Source organism: Oncorhynchus nerka, linkage group LG19 (genome assembly GCF_034236695.1).
Source record: "Oncorhynchus nerka isolate Pitt River linkage group LG19, Oner_Uvic_2.0, whole genome shotgun sequence".
NCBI classification, from domain to species: domain Eukaryota; kingdom Metazoa; phylum Chordata; class Actinopteri; order Salmoniformes; family Salmonidae; genus Oncorhynchus; species Oncorhynchus nerka.
The window spans coordinates 44,738,101-44,755,269 of record NC_088414.1 but is presented as its reverse complement, the minus strand read 5'-3'; the positions used below and the strand labels follow the sequence as shown (position 1 = coordinate 44,755,269).

Here is a 17,169-nt window from a genome sequence, read left to right as displayed (position 1 = left end):
GTACCGGTACAGAGTCAATGTGGAGGCTATATACAGGGTATTACGGTACAGAGTCAAGGTGGAGGCTATATACAGGGTATTACGGTACAGAGTCAATGTGGAGGCTATATACAGGGTGTTACGGTACAGAGTCAATGTGGAGGCTATATACAGGGTGTTACGGTACAGAGTCAATGTGGAGGCTATATACAGGGGGTACCGGTACAGAGTCAATGTGGAGGCTATATACAGGGTATTACGGTACAGAGTCAATGTGGAGACTATATACAGGGTGTTACAGTACAGAGTCAATGTGGAGGCTATATACAGGGGGTACCGGTACAGAGTCAATGTAAATAGTCTGGGTGGCCATTTGATTAGGTGTTCAGCAGTCTTATGGCTTGGGGGTAGAAGCTGTTAAGGAGCCTTTTGGTCCTAGACTTCCCCTCTCTCTCCAGATGAAATCTCGCGTCTTGTGACGGCCGGCCGCCCAACAACCTGCCCGCTTGACCCTATCCCCTCCTCTCTTCTCCAGACCATTTCCGGAGACCTTCTCCCTTACCTCACCTCGCTCATCAACTCATCCCTGACCGCTGGCTACGTCCCTTCCGTCTTCAAGAGAGCGAGAGTTGCACCCCTTCTGAAAAAACCTACACTCGATCCCTCCGATGTCAACAACTACAGACCAGTATCCCTTCTTTCTTTTCTCTCCAAAACTCTTGAACGTGCCGTCCTTGGCCAGCTCTCCCGCTATCTCGCTCAGAATGACCTTCTTGATCCAAATCAGTCAGGTTTCAAGACTAGTCATTCAACTGAGACTGCTCTTCTCTGTATCACGGAGGCGCTCCGCACTGCTAAAGCTAACTCTCTCTCCTCTGCTCTCATCCTTCTAGACCTATCGGCTGCCTTCGATACTGTGAACCATCAGATCCGCCTCTCCACCCTCTCCGAGTTGGGCATCTCCGGCGCGGCCCACGCTTGGATTGCGTCCTACCTGACAGGTCGCTCCTACCAGGTGGCGTGGCGTGGCGAGAATCTGTCTCCTCACCACGTGCTCTCACCACTGGTGTCCCCCAGGGCTCTGTTCTAGGCCCTCTCCTATTCTCGCTATACACCAAGTCACTTGGCTCTGTCATAACCTCACATGGTCTCTCCTATCATTGCTATGCAGACGACACACAATTAATCTTCTCCTTTCCCCCTTCTGATGACCAGGTGGCGAATCGCATCTCTGCATGTCTGGCAGACATATCAGTGTGGATGACGGATCACCACCTCAAGCTGAACCTCGGCAAGACGGAGCTGCTCTTCCTCCCGGGGAAGGACTGCCCGTTCCATGATCTCGCCATCACGGTTGACAACTCCACTGTGTTCTCCTCCCAGAGCGCTAAGAACCTTGGCGTGATCCTGGACAACACCCTGTCGTTCTCAACTAACATCAAGGCGGTGGCCCGTTCCTGTAGGTTCATGCTCTACAACATCCGCAGAGTACGACCCTGCCTCACACAGGAAGCGGCGCAGGTCCTAATCCAGGCACTTGTCATCTCCCGTCTGGATTACTGCAACTCGCTGTTGGCTGGGCTCCCTGCCTGTGCCATTAAACCCCTACAACTCATCCAGAACACCGCAGCCCGTCTGGTGTTCAACCTTCCCAAGTTCTCTCACGTCACCCCGCTCCTCCGCTCTCTCCACTGGCTTCCAGTTGAAGCTCGCATCCGCTACAAGACCATGGTGCTTGCCTACGGAGCTGTGAGGGGAACGGCACCTCAGTACCTCCAGGCTCTGATCAGGCCCTACACCCAAACAAGGGCACTGCGTTCATCCACCTCTGGCCTGCTCGCCTCCCTACCACTGAGGAAGTACAGTTCCCGCTCAGCCCAGTCAAAACTGTTCGCTGCTCTGGTCCCCAATGGTGGAACAAACTCCCTCATGACGCCAGGACAGCGGAGTCAATCACCACCTTCCGGAGACACCTGAAACCCCACCTCTTTAAGGAATACCTAGGATAGGATAAAGTAATCCTTCTCACCCCCCCCTTAAAAGATTTAGATGCACTATTGTAAAGTGGCTGTTCCACTGGATGTCATAAGGTGAATGCACCAATTTGTAAGTCGCTCTGGATAAGAGCGTCTGCTAAATGACTTAAATGTAAATGTAATGTCTTAAATGTGTTCCGGTTCCGCGCGGTAGCAGAGAGAACAGTCTATGACTTGGAATTGTTTTGGGCCTTCCTCTGACTAGTATATATGTCCTGGATGGCAGGAAGCTTGGCCCTAGAGATGTACTGGGCTGTACGCACTACCCTCTGTAGCGTCTTACGGTCAGATGCCGAGCAGTTGCCATACCAGGCGGTGATGCAACCGGTCAGGATGCTCTCGGTGATGCAACCGGTCAGGATGCTCTCGATGGTGCAGCTGTATAACTTTTTGACGATCTGGGGACCCATGTCAAATCTTTTCAGTCTCATGAGGGAGAAAAGCTGATGTCGTGCACTCTTCACAAATGTCTTGGTGTGTTTGGACCATGATAGTTTGTTGGTGATGTGGACACCAAGGAACTTGAAACTCTCGACCCGCTCCACTACAGCCCGTCGATGTTAATGGGCCTGTTCGGCCCTCCTTTTCCTGTAGTCCACAATCAGTTCCTTTGTCTTGCCCACATTGAGGGAGAGGTTGTTGTCCTGGCACCACACGGCCAGGTCTCTGACCTCCTTCCTTCCTACCTCCGTCTCATCATTGTCGGTGATCAGGCCTACCACTGTTGTGTCATCAGCAAACTTAATGATGGCGTTGGAGTCGTGCCTGGCCATGCAATCATGGATGAACAGGGAGTACAGGAGGGGACTAAGCACGCACCCCTGAGGGGCCCCAGTGTTGAGGATCAGCATGGCAGATGCGTTGTTGCCTACCCTTACCGCCTGGGGGGCGGCCCATTAAAAAGTCCAGGATCCAGTTGCAGAGGGAGGTGTTCAGTCCCAGCTTTGTTGGCACTATGGTGTTGAACGCTGAGCTGTAGTCAATGAATAACATTCTCACGTAGGTGTTCCTTTTGTCCAGGTGGGAAATGGCAGTGTGGAGTGCGATTGAGATTGCATCATCTGTGGATCTGTGAGGGCGGTATGCAAATTGGAGTGGGTCTATGGTTTCTGGGATAATGGTGTTGATGTGAGCCATTACCAGCCTTTCAAAGCCCTTCATGGATACGAACATGAATACTAATGGGGTCTGTAGTCATTTAGGCAGGTTGCCTTTGTGTTCTTGGGCACAGGGACTGTGGTTGTCTGCTTGAAACATGTTGGTATTACAGACTAGGCCAGGGAGTGGTTGAAAATGTCAGTGAAGACACAGATTGTGGTTGTTGTGGATGGCTGATCACAAATCTAAATGTGTATTTGAACCCAGTAATGGTTGAATTCAAGAAGTTTAAGCTGCCTGTCATTGTAAACTGCCTGTCATTGTAAGCTGCCTGTCATTGTAAGCTGCCTGTCATTGTAAGCTGCCTGTCATTGTAAATAAGAATATGTTCTTAACTGATTTGCCTAGTTAAATAAAAGTTAAATAAATAAAATTATTCAGAAAGTCGTTCCAACAGATAAAGACTGATTTTAATATACCCAATAAGGACTTTATTTTTTTTAAGTATCTCCAATTCAGAAATTTTGTAGAGGGCCAGAAGAAACTGTGTTTTCAAATGACTGAGGTAGAAAAAAAAACATTCTAATCCTACTGCTCGGAGGGGTTTAATCTGTGACATATATTCTATCTTGTCAAGCAGAAGTGCCTCATCCTATGACCCATTGAGACATATTCGGGAGAGAGACATTGGGAGTCCATTCGGAAACGAAGACTGGACCGCTAACCGCGAAATGATCTACCCCGATTGTATCTCTATAAACATACAAGAACTCCATTTAAAAAAAATCTTTCATAGAACCAGTTCAGAATGTTTACCAGTGCATCACATTTATGTTTCAAATGTCAACAAGATATTGGCACCTTTCTGCCGTGTATTTTGGCAACAAAATCCAGTTATTATTAGAATTAGGTTCATTTATACAATCTTAGACAATTTGCTCGTTCACCGAACATACTGTTCTCGTCTATTTAGCCCCCCAAAAAATGTAATCTGGTATTGTATTCAACAGCTGAAATACCGTCTGCGAGAATGTGGCTCTCTCAGGCTTTCATCTATTTTACCACTAGAAAAACAAACTTTTGACCTGCGCCAGAGTACTGAAAAGTTCTGGAAAATCGGGTCATCATCGATTAGTCTAGATTGTTATTTAGTAGATATAGTTGCAGGGTCACAGTGAAATACTTCAGATCCGAGCTCCAACAGTGCAGGTGTGAATTAATTTTATTTTACCTTTATTTAACCAGGCAAGAACAAATTCTTATTTTCAATGACTGCCTAGGAACAGTGGGTTAACTGCCTGTTCAGGGGCAGAACGACAGATTTGTACCTTGTCAGCTCGGGGATTCGAACTTGCAACCTTTCGGTTACTAGTCCAACGCTCTAACCACTAGGCTACCTGCCACCCCTCCACTCTAACCACTAGGCTACCCTGCCGCCCCTCCACTCTAACCACTAGGCTACCCTGCAGCCTCGAAAAAAGCAATGAAACACACAGTACCAGTCAAACGTTTGGACACACCTACTCATACAAGAGTTTTTCTTTATTTTATTTTTTTACTATTTTCTACATTGTAGAACAACAGTGAAGACATCAACATTATAAAATAACACATATAGAATCATGTAGTAACCAAAAAAAAGTGTTAAATAAAATCAAAATATGTTTTATATTTGAGATTCTTCAAAGTACACACCTTTTGCCTTGATGACAGCTTTGCTCACTCTTGGCATTCTCTCAACCAGCGTTTTCCCCCTTGCCCCTGTACTCTGGATTACCGACCCACGCCTGACCCCTGCCTGACCCTGACCCCGTCTACCTTTGACTGCCCATGTTCAAATGAATAAACTTTTGTTACTTCGACATCGTCTGTCTTACCTTCACACGTGTTACTTTAAAGACATGAAGGTCAGTCATTACAGGAAAATTTCAAAGAACTTTGAACGTTTTTTTCAAGTGCAGTTGCAAAAAAAAACATCAAGCGCTGCGATGAAACCGCCACAGGAAAGGAAGACCCAGAGTTACCTCTGCTGCAGCGGATATGTTCATTAGAGTTAACTGCACCTCAGATTGCAGCCCAAATAAATGCTTCACGGAGTTGAAGTAACAGACACATCTCAACATCCAACTGTTCAGAGAAGACTGCGTGAATCAGGCCCTTCGTGTTGGAAAAGCATTCCAGGTGAAGCTGGTTGAGAGAATGCCAAGAGTGTGCAAAGCTGTCATCAAGGCAAAGGGTGATATATTTTGATTTGTTTAACACTTTTTTGGTTACTACATGATTCCATATGTGTTATTTCATAGTGTTGATGTCTTCACTATTATTATACAATGTAGAAAATAGTAAAAAATAAATAAAAACCCTGGAATGAGTAGGTTTGTCCAAACTTTGCACTGGTACTGTACATATTACGTCAACTACCTCTACACATTGACTCGGTAGTGTATGTATATAGAACATTTTTGGTTAAGGGCTTGTAAAGTAAGCATTTCACAGTAAAGTCTACACCTGTTGTATTCGGCCATGTGACAAATACATGCGATTTGCCTTGGCTCGGATGAGGCTACTTTACCTTAAATCAACTTACAGTTAACACCACAATAGTACCAGACCTTTTTGTTCAAATACTCTTTAAATTAAGTTCACGTACATTTTGAAATAAGTATTCGGAGATATTTTATTTGGAAAATACAAGTATTGGAAAGTATTGCAATGTATTTGAAAATACTCAACACAAAAAAAACACACAGATTATTTTCAAATACAAATTAATAGTCCCATGCATTTGGACCCAGGTCCGTAAGAGTATTTGAAATAATGTATTTGAAAATATTGTAGCGATTTTTAACCCAAGAGAGAGGCGTGTACACATGAGGGACTTGGTTTAGAGAAGCTTGGGGACAGGCTCTCCCGAAGGAAAGGGGGTGTATTGTAGCGACCTTAACTGAACATCTAGCGTAGGTTCAGACCTCTTGGCGTAACGGTTAGGTTAAGGTGTTTGCTTGACTGTTGTTGGACACGAGTTCGAGTGCTGGTCGGGGCTACAATACTTTCAAATACATCCATTTAAAGTCGTTGATTTCAGCCACATTATTAGGAAATACTCAAAATACAGTATATAGGTATATTTAAATAAATAATAAAATACACAAGTCTATATAGTACTATGTCTAGGCTATATGTGTTAACTTTAAAATCAGCTTACTTTTGACCTTGTTTTACAACATTTGAGTTGTAGGTTTGGTATCAAGAATAAGCCGATTAAAATTGGGTCAAACTGGAACAACTATACACATAACCAGAGTGGTCTTCTACGACGCTAGGCTAGATCTCCTCTCAAACCAGCTTCACATTCCGGCTCGGGGCTTCATCCGTAACTGTGGTATTATAACATACCAAACAAAAATAATAACTTGTGATTAATAAAATACTTCTCTAATGAAAGGGGACGATGATGCAATCTTTGCGAGCGGGAGGGAATCTGATTACAAACTGGATAAACGGAGTTAGCCTGCCCAGGGAACAGGTTAATATTGATGGATTCGTCGCCATAGAAATGTACCTGGCTAAAAGGTGAGTCGTTGCGACTGGTTATCCTGAGTTGAACTCAAAGTTGACCAAAGTTACCTCGCCGACGACTCAACCCTGAAATCACATATTATTGGTGGTCAGGGGAAGAACGGACGACTCTACCACCTCTGAGGGCATACGATGTACGAAGCATGTACACAACCAGGATGGGGCCCATACATCACAATTCCCGGTGATATGGATTCAACTTTACATGGACAGATGAACTCTGGTCATGTAAATTAAAATCACGCCTATTACCTTTGTAAAATCATTTAACTTGTATCATTTAACGTGTATCCTAAAATCCTGCAACGGGCTAGCGTCCTGTCCAGAGGGCTACCTGTCCATCATGCTGCCTCACGCTACACAAACGAGATACAGCGCATTAGGAAAGTATTCAGGGCAACCCCCCCCCCCCATCTTGTTATGTTACAGCCTTATTCTAAAATGTATTAAATTAAAAAATCCTCAGCAATCTACACACAAATACCCCACAATGAGAAAACGGAAAAACGCGTTTAGAAATTTTTGCAAATACAAAAAATACCTTATTTACATAAGTATTCAGACCCTTTGCTATGAGACTCTAAATTGAGCTCAGGTGCATCCTGTTTCTATTGATCATCCTTGAGATGTTTCTACAACTTGATTGGAGTCCACCTGTGGTAAATTCAATTGATTGGACATGATTTGGAAAGGCACACACCTGTCTATATAAAGGTCCCACAGTTGACAGTGCATGTCAGAGAAAAACCAAGCCATGAGTTTGAAGGAATTATCTTAGAGACAGGATTGTGTCGAGGCACAGATCTGGGGAAGGGTACCAAAACATGTCTGCAGCATTGAAGGTCCCCAAGAACACAGTGGCCTCCATTCTTAAATGGAAGAAGTTTGGAACTACCAAGACTCTTCCTAAAGCTGGCCGCCAGCATTAAAGTTGACACTGTAATTGCTGCCAAAAGGTGCTTCAACCTGTTTTTGCTTTGTCTTATGGGGTAGTTTGTAGATTGCAAAAAAAAAAAAAAAAAACGTCATAAATTTTAGAATAAGGCTGTAACGTAACAAAATGTGGAAAAGTCAAGGGGTCTGAAGGCACTGTAGGCTCCTGCCCTATAGGCCATTCTGGTTCAGATAAGGCCACTTACTTTCCAGTTCACACAGTTCTATAGGCCCATACAGGTATCAAACCCTCCACATCAGTGTTTGTAACACCAGGGGCAGGAATAAACGGATTAAAGTTGGATCAACAAACAAACCTGACATATGGACCCTGTTCATAAACTTTAGGAGGAAGATAGGAAGGACAGATGTTTTCAAGCAGGAACTTTACATAAAGACCACTTTAAGGTCTGAAAACATCCAACAAACTTTGATTTTGTAGTGAAATATCACTTCAAAAAAAGGTTCATAACAGATTAGTTATTGAGCTCAGCAAAGAAGGGGTGACTCTTTCTCATCATGGTTTGAGAAATCAAAATCGACAAATCAGGAAAAAGGCTAGGTCTGGTACGAAAATAGTTTATTATTAAAAACAATTTCCCTATCGCTGAAATATTAGGAGATTTTATTCCATTGTTTCTTTCTTTTAACTTAAAAACGAAACAAACTTTTCATATCCTAAAGCCTTGCTGTAACATTTACCAGTTTAAAAAAACCTTTACAGCAAAAAGAGGCCTTTTTGTTCATTTTTTCCATGTCGTGATGCTCAAAATTAACAACATATTGAGTGGCAACTGGCAATAAAAAAGCATATGTACAGCATCTAAACGCCCTCAGACCTCTTTTCTCTTCATCTGGGTCGTATTCATTAGTGCGTACCGTAGCAAAACAGCGGAAAGACGAAAAAAAAAGAATGTTTCTTATTAGACAAGTTCAGGTAGCTCCTCCCTGTTTCAGTCCATTTTAATCCATTTGGTACCTAATGAATACAACCCTGAATTGAACTTGGGTTTGTCAGTGTTTAAAAAAAACAACAAAAAAAACATTCCAGCTCTAAAGTGGGCGTGGTTACTCAGAGGTCAGGGGTCAGTCAGATAAAAACACTACAACAGTCCTTCCAGTTACAGTATGGACTCCTGGCTTCCTTTCTTTACTTTTGTCTGCAACCGATTGGACAACTGAACACATCTACCACGTTGCTTTGTGAGAGCAGGAAGTGGAGGAGACGAGGAGACGAGAACAGATTATTTAGATGACCCCTTTTTAAAAGTCCTTTCCTCGTCTCCTTTCCTTCATGACCACTGATGGGTAATAAGGACTGGATGGGTTTTTAGTTGACATCGTATTACTGCGGATGCCAAGCACATCTTCTCTCTGTTAGGGTGGTCAACGAAGGAGAGGAGACGAGTAAAGGAGGCCATTGAGAGACCGTTAGGGAAAAGATGTAGAAGTGACCTGTAGCCACCGATCCAGGATCAGATATTCAATACAGTCCAAATGGCACCTTACAGTACACTGACCAGAGCGCCCAGGGGACATATCCAGGAGCCTTCGGGAAAGTATTCAGACCCCTTGACCTTTTTCCATTTAGTTACAGCCTTATTCTAAAATTTATTAAATTGTTGTTGTTTTTTAAAACGTCAATCTAGACACAATACCCCATAATCACAAAGCAAAAAAGTTGTACATTAATTTTTTGCAAACATATATTAACAAAACAAACAAAATAGAAATACCTTATTTACTTAAGTATTCAGACCCTTTGCTATGACTCTAAATTGAGCTCAGGTGTATCCTGTTTCCATCGATCATCCTTGGAGATGTTTCTACAACTTGATTGGGGAGATTTTGATTAGACATGAAAACCATCCCTGCCTGTAGTAAATTCAATAGACTGGACATGATTTGGAAAGGCACACACCTGTCTATATGAGGTCCCACAGTTGACAGTGCATGTCAGAGCAAAAACCAAGCCATGAGGTCGAAGGAACTGTCTGTAGAGCTCAGAGACAGGATTGTGTGGAGGCACAGATCTGGGGAAGGGTACCAAAAATATTCTGCAGCATTGAAGGTCCCCAAGAACACAGTGACCTCCGTCATTGTTAAATGGAAGATGTTTGGAATCACCAAGACTCTTCCTAGACCTGGCCGCCCGGCAAAACTGAGCAATCAGGGGAGAAGGGTCTTGGGCAGGGAGGTGATCAAGAACCCAATGGTCACTCTGACAGAGCTCTATAATTCCTCTATGTAGATGGGAGAACCTTCCAGAAGGACAACCATCTCACCAGCACTCCACCAATCAGCACTCCACCAGACGGAAGCCACACCTCTGTGAAAGGTACATGACAGCCCGCTTGGAGTTTGCCAAAAGGCACCTAAAGGACTCAGACCATGAGAAACAAGATTCTCTGGTCTGATGAAACCAAGATTGAACTCTTTGGCCTGAATGCCAAGAGTCACATCTGGAGGAAACCTGGCACCATCCCTACGGTGAAGCATGGTGGTGGTGGCATCCTGTTGTGGGGATGTTTTTTCAACGGCAGGGACTGGGAGACTAGTCAGGATCGAAGGAAAGATATACGGATGAAAACCTACTCCAGAGCACTCAGGACCTCAGACCGGGGTGAAGATTCACCTTCCAGCAGGACAACGACCCTAAGCACACAGCCAAGACAACGCAGGTGTGGCTTCAGGACAAGTCTCTGAATGTTCTTGAGTGGCCCAGCCAGAGCCCGGACTTGAACCCAATCGAACATCTCTGGAGAGACCTGAAAATAGCTGTGCAGCGACGCTCCCCATCCAACCTGACAGAGCTTGAGAGGATCTGCAGAGGTGTGCCAAGCTCGTAGCGTCATACACAATAAGACTCAAGGCTGTAATCGCTGCCGAACGTGCTTCAACAAAGTACTGAGTAAAGGGTCTGAATACTTATGTAAATGTGATATTTCAGTTTTTTATTTTCAATATGTTTTGGGGGGGCTATTTAATCCATTTTAGAATAAGGCTGTAAGGTAACAGAATGTTGAAAAAAGTCAAGGGGTCTGAATACTTTCCCGAACGCACTGTATATTACCATCCCCTATGGCTAAGGTTACAATTGGAGGGATAAGGGGAATCTGATTCTAGATCTGTGGTTGAGGGGCAACATCAAACTAGCCTGGTCCCAGATCCGTTTGCGCTCTTGCCAGCTCCATTGCTGTAAATGTCAAGCCAAACATGACAATTCCATGAGTTAGTGACAGGAGTTGTCAAGAAGTCAGAAACAGACTGGCACCTAGGCTAACATTAAAATTTAAAAAAAATGTTTTTTTTTAAAGTTTCATTTGGTAGCCACTAGCCTATGACTGCCTCAGTCTCCTGTGTCTCAGCCGCTTGTGTTTTCTCTATGGGGCGAGGTTGACTTGTAGGTTCAGATACACACGCCACATGCGGTTCAGTAGCAGTCACTTCAACAGGGAATCCAGAGGGTTCTGATTCCACCTTCTGTTGGGATTGGAAGGGTTCTACAGTGGAATCTTTAGAATCTGTAGGAGGTTCTTTAGAGGGTTCTTTCATAGCAGCAGCAGCAGCAGCAGCAACAACAGTAGTAGGTGGGGGGTTTTCTGTGTTGTTGTCGTCAGAGTTCCGGAGCTTGAGTTCCACGTTCTCTGTTTCTACCTCTGCTTTGTCTCCTAGTCGATCGTCTGTGTCCCAACGAGATGTCCTCTCTCTGTTCCTCGGTCGCCTCTGCCTCTCTCCCTCACTCCTGCCGCGCCCCCTCTCTCCTACCCCCCTTTCTCCTACCTCTCCTCTCCCCCTCTCCCCTACCCCCCTTTCTCCTACCTCTCCTCTACCTCTACCCCTCTCTCCTACACCCCTTTCTCCTACCTCTCCTCTACCTCTCTCTCCTACCTCCCTCTACCTCTACCCCCTCTCCTACCTCTCCTCTACCTCTACCCCTCTCCCCTACCCCCCCTTTCTCCTACCTCTCCTCTATCTCTCCCCCTCTCCTACCTCTCCTCTATCTCTCCCCTCTCTCCTACCCCCCTTTCTCCTACCTCCTCTATCTCTCCCCTCTCTCCTACCTCTCCTCTACCTCTCCCCTCTCTCCTCTACCTCTCCCCCTCTCTCCTACCTCTCCTCTACCCCTTTCTCCTATACCCCTTTCTCCTACCTCTCCTCTCCCCTCTCCCCCTACCTCTGATCCTCTACCTCGCTCCCTCTCTCCTCCCGCACTCCTTCCACGCTCACTCTCTCCTCCGTCTCCTCCTCCCCTCGTTCCCTCTCTCCATCAGGACTGCTTCGTCTCTCTCTCCAGTCCCGCCTGTCTCTATCTCTCTCCCACCCTCCCCTCCTCTCGGCTCTCCCCCGTCCTCCTGCCACCCCCCAAACCTTTCCCTTCCCTCCATCCTTTCTCCCCATCCTCCTCCTCCTCCTCCTCCCCCTCCTTCCCCAAACCGCCTCCCCCTCCACCAAACCTCTCCCTATCCCTCTCCCAGTCCCTCTCTCTCTCCCTGTCTGGATCCCTGTCCCTAAACCCAGGTCTCTCCCCCCTGAAGGGCCCCCTCCCCTCAATCTCCTCCGGCCCATCTGGCCCTCGAGGGCCCCCCCTCATGAAGGGTGGTGGGGGCCCCCCAGGGAGGGGCCCGTGGGGAGGGAAGGGACCCCTCATGGGATGGGAAGGGGGCATGCCCATCCCAAACCCACGTGGGCCCCCGGGCGGCAGAGGGGGGCCATCGTGGTGGATCATGTGAGGGTGGGGGCCCCTGTTGGGTGGCATCATCTGGGGTGGCATGTTGTGGTGGGGAGGGCCCCGAGGGGGGTGGGGGCCATGTGGGCCACCGTGGGGAGGAGGGAAGCGCTGCATGTGAGGTGGGGGGAGGACCGGACCAGGAGAGTGGACTGGGGGGCGCTGGAGGGGGATCATGCCGGGGCGAGCCCCAAGAAGACCTCCAGACAGCGGGATGGGACCGCCTGGTGAGCCCCCTGGAGGACCAGGCACCTGGTTACCTGATGAGGGAGCAGAGAATACAGGTTTAATAGACGTGGTCTGATAAACATCTATCAGGTAACTACTAGACTACTAGAGACAGTAACATGGTCTGATAAACATCTATCAGGTAACTACTAGAGACAGTAACATGGTCTGATAAACATCTATCAGGTAACTACTAGACTACTAGAGACAGTAACATGGTCTGATAAACATCTATCAGGTAACTACTAGACTACTAGAGACAGTAACATGGTCTGATAAACATCTATCAGGTAACTACTAAAGACAGTAACATGGTCTGATAAACATCTATCAGGTAACTACTAGACTACTAGAGACAGTAACATGGCCTGATAAACATCTATCAGGTAACTACTAGACTACTAGAGACAGTAACATGGTCTGATAAACATCTATCAGGTAACTACTAGACTACTAGACAGTAACATGGTCTGATAAACATCTATCAGGTAACTACTAGAGACAGTAACATGGTCTGATAAACATCTATCAGGTAACTACTAGAGACAGTAACATGGCCTGATAAACATCTATCAGGTAACTACTAGAGACAGTAACATGGCCTGATAAACATCTATCAGGTAACTACTAGAGACAGTAACATGGTCTGGTAAACATCTATCAGGTAACTACTAGACTACTAGAGACAGTAACATGGTCTGATAAACATCTATCAGGTAACTACTAGAGACAGTAACATGGTCTGATAAACATCTATCAGGTAACTACTAGAGACAGTAACATGGTCTGGTAAACATCTATCAGGTAACTACTAGACTACTAGAGACGGTAACATGGTCTGGTAAACATCTATCAGGTAACTACTAGACTACTAGAGACAGTAACATGGTCTGATAAACATCTATCAGGTAACTACTAGACTACTAGAGACAGTAACATGGCCTGATAAACATCTATCAGGTAACTACTAGACTACTAGAGACAGTAACATGGTCTGGTAAACATCTATCAGGTAACTACTAGACTACTAGAGACAGTAACATGGCCTGATAAACATCTATCAGGTAACTACTAGAGACAGTAACATGGTCTGATAAACATCTATCAGGTAACTACTAGACTACTAGAGACAGTAACATGGCCTGATAAACATCTATCAGGTAACTACTAGAGACAGTAACATGGTCTGATAAACATCTATCAGGTAACTACTAGACTACTAGAGACAGTAACATGGCCTGATAAACATCTATCAGGTAACTACTAGACTACTAGAGACAGTAACATGGCCTGATAAACATCTATCAGGTAACTACTAGAGACAGTAACATGGTCTGATAAACATCTATCAGGTAACTACTAGACTACTAGAGACAGTAACATGGCCTGATAAACATCTATCAGGTAACTACTAGAGACAGTAACATGGTCTGATAAACATCTATCAGGTAACTACTAGAGACAGTAACATGGCCTGATAAACATCTATCAGGTAACTACTAGAGACAGTAACATGGCCTGATAAACATCTATCAGGTAACTACTAGAGACAGTAACATGGTCTGATAAACATCTATCAGGTAACTACTAGAGACAGTAACATGGTCTGATAAACATCTATCAGGTAACTACTAGAGACTACTAGAGACAGCGAACATGTCTGTCCGCTGTGCTGGTATCTGTGGTCCTTGTCTCCCACAGAGGTGAGGTCAGGACTCCATGCTGTGCAAAACACATAATTACCCCTTAAAGCTCCTCACTTTACTCTACTCTGCGCTCCAATCGACTCTCCGCCCCCTCCAATCGACTCTCCGCCCCGCCCCCTCCAATCGACTCTCCGCCCCGCCCCCTCCAATCGACTCTCCGCCCCGCCCCCTCCAATCGACTCTCCGCCCTCTTCCTCTACAACCTTTAGTAAAATACTATTCTACTATGATGTCTGGTTAAGGTTACAAACCCAGGCCGGCTGGATCCAGAGACAGTTCAACTACCCCTACACCCCCTGCTGCTGAGGGAGGGGGGCCAGAGGGGCCCAATGGCATCGACCCAGGCGGAAGGAAACCTGGTGGAGAGAGAGAGAGAAAGACTCAGGCTTGTGAGATGGACAGCTTTATATAGATACAGTAGACTGATGTTTGAGAATGAGTGATTGAAATAGAGAGGGAGAGAGAGAGAAGAGAGATATCTTGGTAGATAAAGGTTTTGAGAGAGAGAGAGATATCTTAAGAGAGATATCTTGATAGCTAGAGATAGTGGTGTGGGGGCTGTGCTTTGGCAAAGTGGGTGGGGTTATATCCTTCCTGTTTGGCCCTGTCCGGGGGTGTCCTCGGATGGGGCCACAGTGTCTCCTGACCCCTCCTGTCTCAGCCTCCAGTATTTATGCTGCAGTAGTTTACGTGTCGGGGGGCTAGGGTCAGTTTGTTATATCTGGAGTACTTCTCCTGTCCTATTCGGTGTCCTGTGTGAATCTAAGTGTGCGTTCTCTAATTCTCTCCTTCTCTCTTTCTTTCTCTCTCTCGGAGGACCTGAGCCCTAGGACCATGCCCCAGGACTACCTGACATGATGACTCCTTGCTGTCCCCAGTCCACCTGGCCATGCTGCTGCTCCAGACCTGAGCCCTAGGACCGTGCCCCAGGAATACCTGACATGATGACTCCTTGCTGTCCCCAGTCCACCTGACTGTGCTGCTGCTCCAGTTTCAACTGTTCTGCCTTATTATTATTCGACCATGCTGGTCATTTATGAACATTTGAACATCTTGGCCATGTTCTGTTATAATCTCCACCCGGCACAGCCAGAAGAGGACTGGCCACCCCACATAGCCTGGTTCCTCTCTAGGTTTCTTCCTAGGTTTTGGCCTTTCTAGGGAATTTTTCCTAGCCACTGTGCTTCTACACCTGCATTGCTTGCTGTTTGGGGTTTTAGGCTGTGTTTCTGTACAGCAATTTGAGATATCAGCTGATGTACGAAGGGCTATATAAATACATTTGATTTGATAACTTGAGAGAGATTTCTTGATAGAGAAAGGTTTTGATAGAGAGATCTTAAGAGAGAGATATCTTGATAGAGAAAGGTTTTGAGAGAGAGAGAGATCTTAATAGAGAGATATCGAGACAGAGAGGTTTTGAGAGAGAGATATCGAGACAGAGAGGTTTTGAGAGAGAGATATCGAGACAGAGAGGTTTTGAGAAAGAGATATCTCGTAGTGTTACCAGGTGGCATCATCTGCATGGGGTTGAACCTTGGTCCCGGTCTCATGAAGGAGGGAGGAGGTCCGGGCGGGACACCAGGGGGGAAGGAAGGGGGAGGCAGACCCATGGGGGGACCACCAGGAGGAGGGCCAGGCCCAGGGGGGAAGGAGGGGTGCTGCTGGAGAGAACCTACACCTCCCATCGACTGCACCTGGACCGGATGCACCTGGGGTAGAGGAGATGCAGAGGGAGGAGCCTGTTAGACAGAGGGTTGTAGACTGACCCAACTGGAACTCACTAAAATGGCACCCTATTCACTAAATATTGGAGAGGACTCTGGTCTAAAGTAGTGCACTATATAGGGAATAGGGTGCCATAGGGCTCTGGTCTAAAGTAGTGCACTATATAGGGAATAAGGTGCCATAGGACTCTGGTCTAAAGTAGTGCACTATATAGGGAATAGGGTGCGATACAGAATCTGAAAACTGTGTTAGCCCACTGAGGTAGAGCCCAGGCTGGGGAGATAAGTATAGGTATCTATAAAAAAAAAGGGGAACAAACTAAAAATACCTGTACAGGAGCGTCTACAGGTGCGGTCCCAGCTGTGTCCTCCACTGTGGCTAACGGCTCAGAGCGGCCATTTTGTCTGAACTCCTCTGGTGTCTCCTGGTTGTTCTGAACACTCCTCCACTCTGTCAAACAAGGGACACGTGGTCAGACAGGTAGTGTACAGGTACCTGTGTGTGTGTGTGTGTGCGAGCGTTGAACCGCAAGGCAAAACTTGTCTGCTGTTCTAGCCCCGTAGCTGCCACGTTGTAGCAGCGTGAAACACACCTGTAAAACAGGTGCAGATACTCAAGTGTGAGAACATTTACATTTACGTCATTTAGCAGACGCTCTTATCCAGAGCGACTTACAAATTGGACTTACAAAACGAAGCCTTGCATCACGCTCATCTCTTATATCTGTGGTGCTGCTGGTGGCCACGTCGCTGAGGCTTAAGACTGTTGTGTAGAAGCTTGCAGGAAGGTATGTTTTGTTTTACTCCATGTGTAACTCAGTGTTGTTGTCTGTGTCGCACTGCTTTGCTTTATCTTGGCCAGGTCGCAGTTGTAAATGAGAACTTGTTCTCAACTGGCCTACCTGGTTAAATAAAGCTGTTCTCAACTGGCCTACCTGGTTAAATAAAGGTGTTCTCAACTGGCCTACCTGGTTAAATAAAGCTGTTCTCAACTGGCCTACCTGGTTAAATAAAGGTGAAATGAAAACTGTGGCATTTCTATCTGCAGAATTCCGGAACATTTTAGTACTGAACATGGCCCAAGTGTGTGTTATTACCTGGGTCCAGTGTGTGGTATTACCTGGGTCCAGCGTGTGTTATTACCTGGGTCCAGC

At 46.0% G+C, this 17,169-nt stretch overlaps 1 protein-coding gene across 1 annotated transcript in view; it reads right to left on the bottom strand.

The window, feature by feature from the left end:
* Nucleotides 1-11,778: 11,778 nt before the first annotated feature.
* The window catches only part of scaf4a (SR-related CTD-associated factor 4a), a 55,912-nt gene continuing 50,521 nt past the window's right edge, over nucleotides 11,779-17,169 (bottom strand). The window contains 6 exon segments of the mRNA XM_065004977.1: nucleotides 11,779-11,954; nucleotides 11,957-12,063; nucleotides 12,066-12,614; nucleotides 14,540-14,644; nucleotides 15,796-16,000; nucleotides 16,345-16,466. Of these exon segments, the coding sequence (XP_064861049.1) occupies nucleotides 11,799-11,954; nucleotides 11,957-12,063; nucleotides 12,066-12,614; nucleotides 14,540-14,644; nucleotides 15,796-16,000; nucleotides 16,345-16,466 (1,244 nt within the window). The 3' untranslated portion in view covers nucleotides 11,779-11,798.